The sequence below is a fragment of the Salvelinus namaycush genome, chromosome 37 (genome assembly GCF_016432855.1).
Source record: "Salvelinus namaycush isolate Seneca chromosome 37, SaNama_1.0, whole genome shotgun sequence".
Taxonomy (NCBI): domain Eukaryota; kingdom Metazoa; phylum Chordata; class Actinopteri; order Salmoniformes; family Salmonidae; genus Salvelinus; species Salvelinus namaycush.
Window position 1 is genome coordinate 18,713,621 of NC_052343.1, and position 15,017 is coordinate 18,728,637.

General features: G+C 45.9%; 1 protein-coding gene across 12 annotated transcripts in view; it reads left to right on the forward strand.

Moving 5' to 3' along the window:
* The window catches only part of rims2a (regulating synaptic membrane exocytosis 2a), a 227,380-nt gene that overhangs the window by 19,911 nt on the left and 192,452 nt on the right, over window positions 1-15,017 (forward strand). For 3 of the 12 annotated variants that reach the window (XM_038976295.1, XM_038976293.1, XM_038976291.1), the window contains exons 2-3: window positions 12,897-12,929; window positions 13,563-13,670. The exons of the other annotated variants lie outside the window; for them this stretch is intronic. In XM_038976295.1, the coding sequence (XP_038832223.1) occupies window positions 12,897-12,929; window positions 13,563-13,670 (141 nt within the window). The remainder of the gene's footprint in view (window positions 1-12,896; window positions 12,930-13,562; window positions 13,671-15,017) is intronic. 12 annotated transcript variants of the gene reach the window in all.

Here is a 15,017-nt window from a genome sequence, read left to right on the forward strand (position 1 = left end):
TTAGCCATGCAGGCTATTATTATAAGCTACTGTGAGAGAGAGAGAGAGAGAGAGAGAGAGAGAGAGAGAGAGAGAGAGAGAGAGAGAGAGAGAGAGAGAGAGAGAGAGAGAGAGAGAGAGAGAGAGAGAGAGAGAGAGAGAGAGAGAGAGAGAGAGAGAGAGAGAGAGAGAGAGAGAGAGAGAGAGAGAGAGAGAGAGAGAGAGAGAGAGAGAGAGAGAGAGAGAGAGAGAGAGAGAGAGAGAGAGAGAGAGAGAGAGAGAGAGTCCCATAGGCACAACAACAAGGGGTATAAAACATGTATGAGCATTACGGTTATAATCATGTATGCAGGTAGCCTAGCGGTTGGGCCAGTAACCAAAAGGTCACTGGTTCGAATCACGAGTCGACTAGATGCAAAATCTGTCGATGTGGCCTTGAGCAAGGCACTTAATCCTAATTGCTCATGTAAGTCTCTCTGTATAAGAGCGTCTGTTAAATCACTAAAATGTAAATGGAATGGAATCCTTATTTGTGAAACAGCCACATCCATTTGAGATATTACAACAACAAAGAAGATACTGCAAACAACAAACAGTGTTTTTCCTCAGACATCATTGCACCACAATATGAACTGTAATAGTTTTTACCCTGCTGTGCAACGTCCTCAGCTCGCCAACAAAACCAATAACAACGGAGGTGGGGCGGCTAGTGGCGCAGATTCCATCTTTAAAGTATGTTATTAGAAGGCTTATAATATGTTTTGTCTCTATGCTGGACTGTTATTTAGTCATTATTAGACATTATAAGGTGGTCCTACATGGTTATGATAAGTCATTATTCCTAATACCTACAGACTTAAAGTTACCCAAATCTGTTTTCCCGGGTTGTAGTTGAGTTGGTTCAGGGCCTGTTATTCCCACTGGAGATGTGTGTGTGTTTGTGTGTTTTTGGTTTTATTAGTCCTCACAAGGATAGTAAAACAAGGAAAATTGGGGACATTTCTCACATCCCCACAAGGAAAAAGGGTTAGGGTAGGGTTAGGTTAATTAAAAAACTATTTTTTTATGGGAATCAATTGTTTGGTCCCCACAAGGATAGTAAAACAAACGTGTGTGTGTGTGTGTGTGTGTGTGTGTGTGTGTGTGTGTGTGTGTGTGTGTGTGTGCGTACATACACGTGTGGAGATGTAACATCAACATGGGACAACGTCAGCTGCCTAGAAATTGCTGATCCAAGCCAAAATGAAATGTATCCGTGTCAGGTTGTATAATGTAGGCAGGCAGGCAAGTACACACACACGTATGCACACCCCCACAGAAACACATGCGCGCACATACACACACACACACACACACACACACACACACACACACACACACACACACACACACACACACACACACACACACACACACACACACACACACACACACACACACACACACACACACACACACACTTATACACAGACATACTGTAGCAGATATAGACTAACAGGACGGAGTTCACACAACACTGACCAACAAACACTCACACACACCAATGTAGAAATGACTGTCCCTTTTATCTGAACTCATTATTAACATGTCATATTGGTCCTACAGTATGTACTGCTCTAGTAGAGCGGTAACACAGAGCATGAGCACAACAGTGTGTTGATACAGATGAATATGATGAAGTTATGAATGTGTAGGATGCTGCTGGGTAGTTAGCTGACTCCGTGCCGCTAGGAAACATCTCAGGAGGGGAGCTACGATTTGAGGAGGCTCAATTGAATCCTGGCAGGTAATCTGTTCAAACAGATGAGTTTGAAGTTATATTTGGCTACAGATTAGTGAGTTCCCCACTGCTCAGAGAAATCCTACTGCCAACTCTTTTTGACAATCACATGTGATTATTAGTGCAGTACTCTGGTCAGGAAGCCCAGGGTTGCAGTGTGTACAGTACTGTACATACAATCCTATCACTATAACTGTGGTGCACAGCTTGTCCCTCAATGCATAGAAATATATAGACCTTATGTAGCTACTCAAACAAACTCTCTCCTCCTCGCAATGACCAGATTCCTGCTCTGCTCCCTATCACAGCGTGGCAGAATGAGCCAGGCTGTGTCCCAAATAGCACCATAGCCTGGGCCTTGGTCAAAAGTAGTGCACTATATAGAGAATTGGGTGCCATTTGGAATTCACCCCCAGAGTGCAAAAGGAAGTTATCAGCTCTCTCTCTCATCCCCTACCCATAATCCTCTTGGAGCGAGAAAAGTGTTAAGTATTAGCACACGCACGCACGCACGCACGCACGCACGCACGCACGCACGCACGCACGCACGCACGCACGCACGCACGCACGCACGCACGCACGCACGCACACACACACACACACACACACACACACACACACACACACACCAACTCCCCTCACAAGAAGAAAGGTGTAATGAACAGGTGTCTCTGGACTTAATCTGCTGCATGTCTTTAAATGAGCTGCAGTTTTTAGAACAGCTCTTCTTCTTCCTGTTCCTGCCAGACTCATGCAGGTAGAGAGAGGTGGTTCTGCCCTGGTCACAGTACTCTCTGTAGCCTGAGTGCCAGTCTGTTTCTATCATGGCTTGACAATGACAAATGGCGTTGGCAGGAGCATAAACAGATCTGGGACCAGATCTGCATCGGTTTAAAAACTGCAACTGCTAAAAATGATTTGATTACTGTACTGCACACACTACTACAAGCTTATAGTTGTGTATTGCTGAGTGGTTTAATATACTGTATATATACATTGACTTGTGCTCCTGGCAGTAATAAGCATTATGTGTTAATTGTCTGTATGTAGTATCTTCCTACTGAGCCTCAGGATGATCCCTTCATCCAATTATTTGGAAGACTTGGGAAGACGGACTGAGTAGTTAGGGCTGGTCATGACACTACTATACAGAAACAGCATCTCAAATGGCACCCTATACCCTAGTATAGGCACTGATTTTGACCAGAGCCCATAGGGAATAGGGTGCTCTTTGCGACGTAGCATGAGACTGTTGTGAACATGTCCAGTTGGAAGCCATGTTGAGCGTGTTCCAGTTACTACTACACTGTTGCTGAAGGGAAAAGTCATGCTGGCCCTTAGGACCACTGTATCTGACCGTATCCCACAGTCCTCTCTGCTACGCCACCCTCTGCTCCGCTCCGCACCGACTTCTGAAAGGAAGAGTGGGCTTCTTAGGATTAACACATGCTAGATTGACTGGTTGGGGCCGCCCAGACATATTTAGGCAGGGGAACGAAGGGAGGCACTGGAGGGATGCATACGAGGGAGGTGTAGGGAGGCATACGAGGGAGGTGTAGGGAGGCATACGAGGGAGGTGTGGGGAGGCAGGGGAGGGAGAGAGGCGGATGGGAAGGAGGGAAGGAGGCAGACAGAGTAATTGGGAAGCATTTATTCCCTGGGTGGAGTCAGTGTGGAGAAGCTCAGTGCAATGTAACAGAGAAAGCTGTGTCTGCTCAGTATAATGTAATGTATGAAGTAAAGAGTTTTCTCCTCTCAAAGTGTCTTCTCTGAAATCCCAGAGGGAAATGTAAGAGTTGGAGTGTGGCTTAGTATTTTAGGTTTCTCTTAACAGTGTAACTATCTCTGTTAACTTTGATTCATTTAGCAGACCCTCTTATCCAGAATCACTTACAGGAGCAATTAGGGTTAAGTGCCTTGCTCAAGGGCACATCGACAGATGTTTCAATTGGTTAGCTCAGGTATTCAAACAGGGAAACCTTTCGGTTACTGGCCCAACACTCTTCCTTCAAATATTTTTTATTGAACACACACAAGAATGGTGTATAGGTATAAAAGACAAGTATATAATTCTTATCTAAACATAAAAGAGCAGACAGAAACAACAAGACCCAGAGTTCTGGGTACAAAACAAATATTACAGAACAAGGACAGGTAGAAAGAAAGAGGGTAGATGTCCCCCCCTTTATCCCTTCCCCTTATTCCCCTCCCGACTGCTCGGGTGGCGGTGCCAGCACATGCTGCCCAAAGGTAGATTAAAATATTACAATTGAGAGTGCGTTAAAAAGTACAAATTCACAGCGCCGACTGGTCCAAGTAAGAGAGGAAAGGCTGCCAGATTTGATCAAATGTTGATAATTTATTGTTCAGAATATATCTAATTCTTTCTAAGTGTACAGTGTTTGCCAATTCGCTGAGCCATAATTTGGTAGTGGGCGCTTCCCTCCTTTTCCAAAACAACAAGATTAGTTTTTTTGCCGAAATGAGACTGTAAGAGATGAGTTGTTTTGGGGGGTTGGTTAATCCGTTTAGGGAATCAGACACTCCCAGGATTATCAGAAGCGGGTCTGGGTCTATTGAAGTCTCCAGAACTTCAGAGAGGATCCTAAAAATTCCACACCAATAACCATACAAGCTAGAGCAGGGGTGTCAAACTCAAATACCCAGTGGGCCAAAATGTAAAACCTGAACAAAGTCGCGGGCCAACATTGAACAAATGAACCTTTTAATATGGACCCAAACAAGTTTTGCTTTAACATTGAATATGGAACAAGCATCGCTTATTACCATACAATATATAATTTAATAGTGGAGACATGCAAAATCGAATTTCAAATGAAAAAACACATCAATGGCATTCATTTATTAAATAAATAAAATTTAAATAAAAATCGTATGCCTCTTTTCTATTTGCAGCCTTCTGATTTAAATACCAAAATAAACTTTTTCCACTGGCTAATAATTTTACAAATAAAATGATAATAAATCAATCAACCATTCAAGCCCATGCCTTGTAGCAAGAAAAAGTGCACAAAGAAAACGTTAGTTATTGCACACTGATCTAATCTGATGTGCCCAAGCCAGATACCTGGCATCTCTTCTTGGATGCTAGTTCATCAATGTCTGGGCTCAGGCTCTGAGCTGAAGAAATCCTCAGTATCGAGCGAAGGTGTTCATCAGTCAGACGTCTCCTGTGAGTTGTTTTGGTCATCTTCATCGAGGAGAAAAGTTGCTCGCATAGATAAGTGCTGCCGAACATGGAGAGCATCTGAGCAGCTTGGGTGCGGAGCTGAGGCATTGTGTCAGGGATGAACTGTGGAAACTGTGCGGCGCCCACAGCATCATACTTTGACTTCAGCGTGTCGTTGCACTGGAGTTCAATCAGCTCCATTTGGATGTTGGTTGGTGCATTTTCCACATCAACTGCGAAGGGATTACTAAGCAGTTCAAACCTACATTTCTGGACATCGAAGTCGGCAAATCGCCGGCTAAACTCAGCGGCGAGAACACTGAGTTTTTCAGCAAACTGTGCGCATGGGAACACGGCGGTAGAGATCTGCGCTTTTATGGTTTGGCAGCAGGGAAAATGGCAAGGGTTTCCTTGCAGCATCTGATTCTCCCACAGGCACAGTTTAGTTTTAAAGGCCCTCACTGCAGCGTACATGTCTGTGATACTGTCACAGAGGAGAGGGCGTTTCTGGGTCCTGTCCTGATTGGCACGCGAAAACAACAGCAGAGCATTATGGGATTCGTAGTATTAGCGGTGAATGCGCTGTATAATACCGGCGGGCCAGCTCTAGTAGTAATTTGGTATTGTCTCGCGGGCCAAATATAATTACCCCGCGGGCCAAATTTGGCCCGCGGGCCAGAGTTTGACACCCATGAGCTAGAGCATAGGGCAAATCAGTGGAGTAGTGTACCCTGCGCAGCCTGACATGTATCACACATAGGGGATGTATCAGGAAATATCCTATGCAGTTTGGTTTTGGAATAGTGTAATCTGTGTAATACCTTGAATTGTATGAGACGATGTCTGGAGTTAATGGAGCATGTGTGGATGTACTCCAAGCTATCTTCCCAGTCTGCCACCGAAATGTCAGTCCCTAGTTCTTCCTCCCATTTTGCCTTAATGGCATCTGTAGAAGGTGTGCTAACCAATTGAAAAGCATCATATAGACGAGATATCAGTTTGTCCGAGGTGGGGGATGTTTTTATGCATCCGTGAAACATGGAAGACTTAGCGTTCCCAAATGTCGGGAGGTGTTTTCTAACATAGTCTCTGATTTGTAGGTATCTGAAAAAGTTACTTCTGGGAGGATTATAAGTTTCCCTCAGCAGCTCAAAGGAAGCAAAGGTCCCTTCTATATATAAATCCCCTATGGTACTTATCCCCAACTCTCCCCATTGCTCAAAGGTGTTATCAAGGTTAGAGGGGGAAAAGGAGGGGTTCCTGGCAACAGGGAGCATGAATGACATTGGTCTAAGCTCAAAGTGGGTTTTAATTTGTTATGTATAATAGGATTGTTACGATAAAGTGACCTCTCCAGATTCTGGCCCAACACTCTTAACCGCTAGGCTACCTGACGCCCCTGTTACATGATTCCGTCAAGGCTTCCATCCGTGGGACTGGCATGTATGTGTTGTCATGCTGTCTGTTGTGTGAAAAGTAGGTAGGGATGGATGCAACTGACAGATGGACACCATGTACTCTGCGTCATGTATCCATGCCAACCATAACACAACAATCATCTCAAAGGAAGTTATTACTGTCACATGTAACGTCAGTGAAAAATATGTAAAATAGGTATTTACTCCTGAAACCTTGCATCAACAATGTGTTTGTTTTCTCAGCTATAACCCAAATGTCTTCAGACCAAAATGTTACAAATAGTCTCTATTTGTATAGACTACTAGATCTTTTTTGTGTCCTTAACACTTGGATGTCAGTAAGTGATCACACACTCCTTGTGAGCCTTCACTGTACTGTACATTGACTTATGACTGTGTAATGTATCTCTTCTAGCTACGTCACATCAGCCTGTGACTGACAGAGAGGATAGGCAGACTGTGGTTCTATGACTTATGACTGTGTACTGTATCTCTTCTAGCTACGTCACATCAGCCTGTGACTGACAGAGAGGATAGGCAGACTGTGCTTCTATGACTTATGACTGTGTACTGTATCTCTTCTAGCTACGTCACATCAGCCTGTGACTGACAAAGAGAATAGGCAGACTGTGGTTCTATGACTTATGACTGTGTAATGTATCTCTTCAAGCTACGTCACATCAGCCTGTGACTGACAGAGAGGATAGGCAGACTGTGGTTCTATGACTTATGACTGTGTACTGTATCTCTTCTAGCTACGTCACATCAGCCTGTGACTGACAGAGAGGATAGGCAGACTATGCTTCTATTTATTCAGCCCATCAGAAACAATTAGAAGGGTTTTGGCAGCCTGTGGGCCCTGGTCAGACATAGTGCACTATTTAGGGAATAGGGTTCCATTTGGGATGTAGCGCTTGTTCTCCTGACCGGCTGCATGGTGAGAATGTGATGATTCAGGGCTCGTTGTATAGATGTCACATCGATGTGGTTCTCTTACTCTGACCTGACTTAGGAACAGGCAGGTTATTGAGCGGTAGAGGGAGAGGGAAAAGGAGAATGAGAAAGGGGGGGAGAAGAAGAGGGGGAGGGTAAGAGAGAGCTGGGGGAGCGAGAGAAGGAGAAAATGGGGGGAGAAGAGAAAGAGGGAAGGAGGTAGAAAGAGAGTGAGCGAGACCTGCATTACTTAACTTGAGTTAGTTCCCTGAGCTGATGCATAGGCTTTGGCTCAGCAGTCTAACACAGCATTGTGGTGTGCAGGAAGATACCTGGGTTTGAACCCAGTCGGTCATATAGGGTTCGTCTCAAAACGTATCCCATTCCCTAAGGGCCCTCGTCAAAAGTAGTGGACTTTATAGGGAATAGGGTGTCATTTGGGAAAGGCACGTGAAGATGTATGAATAAAACAGCAGAGAGAGTTGGTTCTGTCCAGCTACAGAAGGTGTGAAGTAGGAGCAGGTGGTCATGGTAACGTCCTGTGGTGTGAACAGTGGGCCTGGCCCAGGGCTCACAGACCCTTCATCCTTCGGTTCCATGATGTAAGACTGGCCCACGTCATAACGTAGAGCTGCACAACCTAGAGAGGGTTGACACCATGCCATAGAGCTGCACAATCTAGAGTGGATTGACACTGTGCCATAGAGCTTAAAATCTAGAGAGGGTTGACACCCATGCCATAGATCTTAAAATCTAGAGATGGGTGACACCATGCCATCGATCTTAAAATCTAGAGAGCGTTGACACCATGCCATAGAGCTTAAAATCTATAGGATTGACACCATGCCATAGATCTTAAAATCTAGAGAGGGTTGACACCATGTCATAGAGCTTAAAATCTAGAAAGGGTTGACACTGTGCTATAGAGCTGCATAATCTAGAGAGGATTGACACCATGCCATAGAGCTTAAAATCGAGAGAGGGTTGATACTGCGCCATAGAGCTGCATAATCTAGAGAGGTTCCCGTTCAAATTGCTCACTATTCCCTATATAGAATAGGGTGCCATTTTGGACCTACCCAACGTTGTGGTGTGTCGGTAGGTGAGGTGAGCTAGGTCTCCCAGTCTGATCTCTTGCTGCTTCAGGGAGCCACATTCATTACATCTAGGAGTTCTTCCCTAAACACTAAACTCTCAGCGACAGGCCGTTGTGTAATTGTCCTGCTGTCTGTCTGCGCGGCAGGAGCTACGTCAACTCCACTCTCTCTCAAGGAGCCACTCTCACGCTCTCAGATAGGGCTGGGGCAGGCTGGGGTATAGTATTGGGGCTGCATAGTACTGGGGCTGGGATATAGTACTGGGGCTGGGGTATAGTACTGGGGTTAGGGTATAGTACTATGGTTAGGGTATAGTACTGGGGTTGGGGTATAGTACTGGGGCTGGGGTATAGTACTGGGGTTAGGGGTATAGTGTTGGGGCTGGGGTATAGTACTGGGGTTGGGGGTATAGTAATGGAGCTGGGATTTAGTACTGGGGTTAGGGGTATAGTGTTGGGGCTGGGGTATAGTACTGGGGTTAGGGGTATAGTGTTGGGGCTTGGGTATAGTACTGGGGCTGGGGTATAGGGCTGGAGCTGGAGCTGGAGTTGGGGTATAGTACTGGGGCTGGGGCTGGAGTATAAGGCTGGCGCTGGCGTATAGTACTGGGGCTGGGGTAGAGGGCTGGGGCTGTGGTTGGGGTATAGTACTGGGGCTGGCGTTTATAGTACTGGGGCTGGGGTTGAGGTATAGGGCTGGGGCTGGGGTACAGTACTGGGGCTGGCATATAGGGCTGGGACTGGCGTATAGTACAGTGGCTCGGGTTGGTGTATAGGGCTGGAGTTGGGGTATAGTACTGGGGCTGGAGTATAGGGCTGGGGCTGGAGTTGGGATACAGTACTGGGGCTGTCGTATAGGGCTGGGGCTGGCCTGTAGTACTGGGGCTCAGGTATTGGGCTGGGGCTGGCCTATAGTACTGGGGCTGGAGTATAGGGCTGGAGCTGGCCTATAGTACTGGGGCTGGAGTATAGGGCTGGGGCTGGCCTATAGTACTGGGGCTGGTGTATAGGGCTGGGGCTGGCCTATAGTACTGGGGCTGGGGTATAGGGCTGGAGTATAGTGCTGGAGCTGGGGTATAGGGCTGGAGCTATCGTATAGGGCTGGGGCTGGAGTATAGTACTGGGGCTGGCGTATATGGCTGGGGTATAGTGCTGGAGTATAGTACTGTGGCTGGGGTATAGCGCTGGAGCTGGGGTATATTGCTGGGGTATAGTACTGGGGCTGGGGTATAGGGCTGGAGCTGGCCTATAGTACTGGGGCTGGCCTATAGGACTGGGGCTGGCCTATAGTACTGGGGCTGGAGTATAGGGCTGGGGCTGGGGTATAGGGCTGGGGCAGGCCTATAGTACTGAGGCTGGGGTATAGGGTTGGAGCTGGCGTATAGTGCTGGGGTATAGTACTGGGGCTGGGGTATAGGGCTGGAGCTGGCGTATAGGGCTGGGGTATAGTGTTGGGGCTGGCGTATAGGGCTGGGGCTGGAGCTGGAGTTGGGGTATAGTACTGGGGCTGGGGCTGGAGTATAAGGCTGGAGCTGGCGTATAGTACTGGGGCTGGGGTAGAGGGCTGGGGCTGTGGTTGGGGTATAGTACTGGGGCTGGCGTTTATAGTACTGGGGCTGGGGTTGAGGTATAGGGCTGGGGCTGGGGTACAGTACTGGGGCTGGCGTATAGGGCTGGGACTGGCGTATAGTACAGTGGCTCGGGTTGGTGTATAGGGCTGGAGTTGGGGTATAGTACTGGGGCTGGAGTATAGGGCTGGGGCTGGAGTTGGGGGCTGGGGCTGGCCTGTAGTACTGGGGCTCAGGTATTGGGCTGGGGCTGGCCTATAGTACTGGGGCTGGAGTATAGGGCTGGGGCTGGCCTATAGTACTGGGGCTGGAGTATAGGGCTGGGGCTGGCCTATAGTACTGGGGCTGGAGTATAGGGCTGGGGCTGGCCTATAGTACTGGGGCTGGAGTATAGGGCTGGGGCTGACCTATAGTACTGGGGCTGGGGTATAGGGCTGGAGTATAGTGCTGGAGCTGGGGTATAGGGCTGGAGCTATCGTATAGGGCTGGGGATGGAGTATAGTGCTGGGGTATAGTACTGGGGCTGGGGTATAGGGCTGGAGCTGGCCTATAGTACTGGGGCTGGCCTATAGGACTGGGGCTGGCCTATAGTACTGGGGCTGGAGTATAGGGCTGGGGCTGGGGTATAGGGCTGGGGCAGGCCTATAGTACTGAGGCTGGGGTATAGGGTTGGAGCTGGCGTATAGTGCTGGGGTATAGTACTGGGGCTGGCGTATAGGGCTGGAGTATAGTACTGAGGCTCTGGTATAGGGCTGGAGCTGGCGTATAGGGCTGGGGTATAGTGCTGGGGCTGGCGTATAGGGCTGGGGCTGGAGTATAGTACTGGGGCTGGGGTATAGGGCTGGAGTATAGTACTGGGGCTGGGGTATAGGGCTGGAGTATAGGGCTGGGGTATAGTACTGGGGCTGGGGTATAGTATTGGGGCTGGGGTATAGTTCTGGGGCTGAAGTTTAGTGTTGGGGTATAGTACTGGGGATAAGATATTCGGCTGCAGGGTGGGTATCGGGCTGGTGCTGGGGAGTGGGCTGTGCCACCTATGAAGTCAGAACTCCAAGTCAACCTCAGCTCCAACTCATCAGCTACGCTAGACATGTATCATTATCACTGTTCTGTGTATATCTCTTCCCCTCTCACGTTTAGAAGAGGAAACCACACTTCTGTCCACTAGAGAGCAGTGTAACCTCAGTCAAACCTGGAGGCTTCTGGTTATAATGTTAGAAACAGAGGGTCAAAACTAGAAAAAGAGACAGATATGAAGATTTAAAATCTATAGACGTGGCGACAGACAGACTGTGTGTGAGACTGGTCTTAGACAGTCTGTCTTTAGACATCCTGTTTGGTATACAGTCCATGGACATGAGCCTGGTTGTCACACTGTTGACTTGTCAATACCTTCTCACCTGACCTCTTTATTGTGAGGGGTGATGTGTGTGTTACTAGTGTCATGAGGAAGAGTGGATACAGGGATTATACCCTGGTTTCCAGGGAAGAGGCATATACATGTATGTGACTAGACCACAGGCTCTGTACCAAAGAGGACTTTTTATAACAAGATGTGTCTGCCGCTGTAAATGTGTTTAATAATGATTGGTGAATGGTTTGGAAGTCTGGAAGTAGTGAGACCCTCAGCTAGAGTTCCAGAGTCTTATTCAATCAATTCAGGTGTGACATGACAGCACAAACATCATGGCAGCACAATATTTTATTATTTAGTTCCTGTAAATCATTCTTATTTATGTTTTTACTGACATTTTAAACGTTATGATTTCTATTGTTGTGCTTTTTGTCATCATCATCACTGATCTCTTGATCATATGCCTTAAAGCTATTACAATATACAGTAATTATGTTCATCATCATCATCATCATCATCAGTAATATCTTGATCATATGCCTTAAAGCTATTACAATATACAGTAATTATGTTCATCATCATCATCATCAGTAATATCTTGATCATATGCCTTAAAGCTATTACAATATACAGTAATTATGTTCATCATCATCATCATCAGTAATATCTTGATCATATGCCTTAAAGCTATTACAATATACAGTAATAATAATAATCATCATCATCATTGTTTATGTCTATGTATGTGTTTATTTGTGTTGTTTTGTGTGTGTTCTCCATGTCTTTGTGTTGTTTTGTGTGTGTTCTCCATGTCTTGGTGTTGTTTTGTGTGTGTTCTCCATGTCTTGGTGTTGTTTTGTGTGTGTTCTCCATGTCTTGGTGTTGTTTTGTGTGTGTTCTCCATGTCTTGGTGTTGTTTTGTGTGTGTTCTCCATGTCTTGGTGTTGTTTTGTGTGTGTTCTCCATGTCTTGGTGTTGTTTTGTGTGTGTTCTCCATGTCTTGGTGTTGTTTTGTGTGTGTTCTCCATGTCTTGGTGTTGTTTTGTGTGTGTTCTCCATGTCTTGGTGTTGTTTTGTGTGTGTTCTCCATGTCTTGGTGTTGTTTTGTGTGTGTTCTCCATGTCTTGGTGTTGTTTTGTGTGTGTTCTCCATGTCTTTGTGTTGTTTTGTGTGTGTTCTCCATGTCTTGGTGTTGTTTTGTGTGTGTTCTCCATGTCTTGGTGTTGTTTTGTGTGTGTTCTCCATGTCTTGGTGTTGTTTTGTGTGTGTTCTCCATGTCTTGGTGTTGTTTTGTGTGTGTTCTCCATGTCTTGGTGTTGTTTTGTGTGTGTTCTCCATGTCTTGGTGTTGTTTTGTGTGTGTTCTCCATGTCTTGGTGTTGTTTTGTGTGTGTTCTCCATGTCTTTGTGTTGTTTTGTGTGTGTTCTCCATGTCTTGGTGTTGTTTTGTGTGTGTTCTCCATGTCTTGGTGTTGTTTTGTGTGTGTTCTCCATGTCTTTGTGTTGTTTTGTGTGTGTTCTCCATGTCTTTGTGTTGTTTATGCACTGAGCACTGAGCTGTTCACGCTTATCTTTTTAGGGTCAAAGAAGAACAAAAGCCTCAGCCGGCACAGTAAGTAACACATTACCCAGAGTGCTCTAGGCTTTGACACTTCTTCCTGTTGGTCAATGTGGCTTCCTGTCTCAGCGGGTCCCGCCCCTTCTCCCCTGGTATTGGCTCGCCCTGGTGTGTCATTTGCATTCTGATTGGCTTGTAAGGGAGTTTCACCTTTAGGCTCCTTACTTCCTCATCCATGTGTGAACTGGATGCTTCTATTCAGCTACCTTCTGTTCTGCATTATGTCCAAATCTACCTCGAAACACAGCAACTATCTGATCTATATGAAAACGCTATACTACTACTACTACTCCACTACCACCTTCCTAACTATTGGCTGACCATTCGATGCAATTCCCATTTCCATTGGCTTTAGCTTCTTTCCTGCTTTTATACTTCCTCTCCTCCTCTTTCTCTGTTGTTGTGGATGTGGTTGACTGTCCCTCTTTCTTGGTCTGCTGTGATCACAGTGAATGTCCCTGCTAGGCTTCCGTACAGTACCGCCACTCTGACTTTGTGTAAGTCTTGCTGGGTGTGTGTGCTTTAATGGGGGATTCCCTTGTCTCAGCCAGCCCAGACAATGTGTTGATTCTTCATCTTTCTGTGGTGTGGTGTACAGTCACTTTGTTTGCTTACTTATTTGAACAGGTGGTTTAGTCCCTTTAGTGGGATCACTGAGCTGGTAAATAACGTTCTGCAACCGCAGCAAAAGTCCCAAAATGAGAAGGAGCCTGAGCCTGAGCCTGAGCCTGAGACGTAAGTAAGATGTGCACTGTCTGCCCCTGAACCAGACAGTTACTGTAGTAGGCCTAAACATACAGTATGGCTGACTAGTGTGGTCTGTACAGTATGTTTGACCTCTGACCTGTCAGATATTACCAAGAGCATAGGCGGCGTGTGAGTCTCAAGTTTGGGGAAGCTCATTTTCACCATAAAAATTATCCTTTATAATAAATCATTCCATGCATCATCGCTTTTGCAGACTTATGTAAGATAGTCTACTATTGATAATGTGATGAGTACATTGGATAGTCATAATCTATGCCAATAATATAACTCAATCACTGTTAGGGAAATATGTGGCCTTTTATAAACACTTTTCATCCAATTCTACTACACTATACAACTGGAGTTTTATTTTATTTTTATTTAACCTTTATTTAACCAGGCAAGTCAATAAGAACAAATTCTTATTTACAACGATGGCCTGGCAAGAGGTAAGAGGCAAAAGGCCTCCTGGGCTGGGACAAAAAAACGTTGTAAGCCAAAACGGACAACACAGACAGAAGACACTGGCAATAGCACAAATTCAACAGCAAACAAACAGTGGATGTGTGTGTGTGTGCGTGCGTGCGTGATGTGTGTGTAAGGCAACGCAAAATATTGACATCGGGTGACAACTAGAAGCAATTACGTCTCAACAACCTGTTCATCAATTTGCCCATTGACCTCCTCCAGGGACACGAGGTCCTGTAGTTTTATGTTGTCTTGGAGGGAATTCTAAGACAAGGGGGCTGAGTAATGAAAGGACCTTTCCCATGCTCAGTTCAAATTTTCGTGACTCTTAGCCTGAAACAAAATTGAGATCTGAGCTTGTATGTGTTTTTATTTCAAGCTAGAAGAGAGGATAGATAAAATGGCAGTTTTCCTAAAATTACCTTGTAAATTAGAATGTACCAGTGTTAGATCCTGCGTGTTGCTAGTGATGTCCACCCGACAGATGACAATGGAGAGTTAGATAGACATCTCTGATTGGTGACAAAACTAAGGACTGCATGATACACAGTCAAGAGCCTTCAGTGTAGACCTTGAGGCTCGCACATAAATAGCTACTACTTTTTATTACGACAACATTACAGGGTAGCTTATACTCTGCTGACTGACAAACAGATCAATAAAAACGACGTTGTCTGCAACTATCTAATAGGCCTACGAAAAGAGGAGACAGAAATACAATATGGAAGAGGAAATCATTGTCCAAAAAGCAACCTTTCAAGTGGCACTGACCTAATGATAAAGACAGTGAATATGCGCACTCACCGTGGATACGGCCGATGCTCCGCTAAAATAGGCTACTGTTCGCTCAAATAAATTGATAATTTT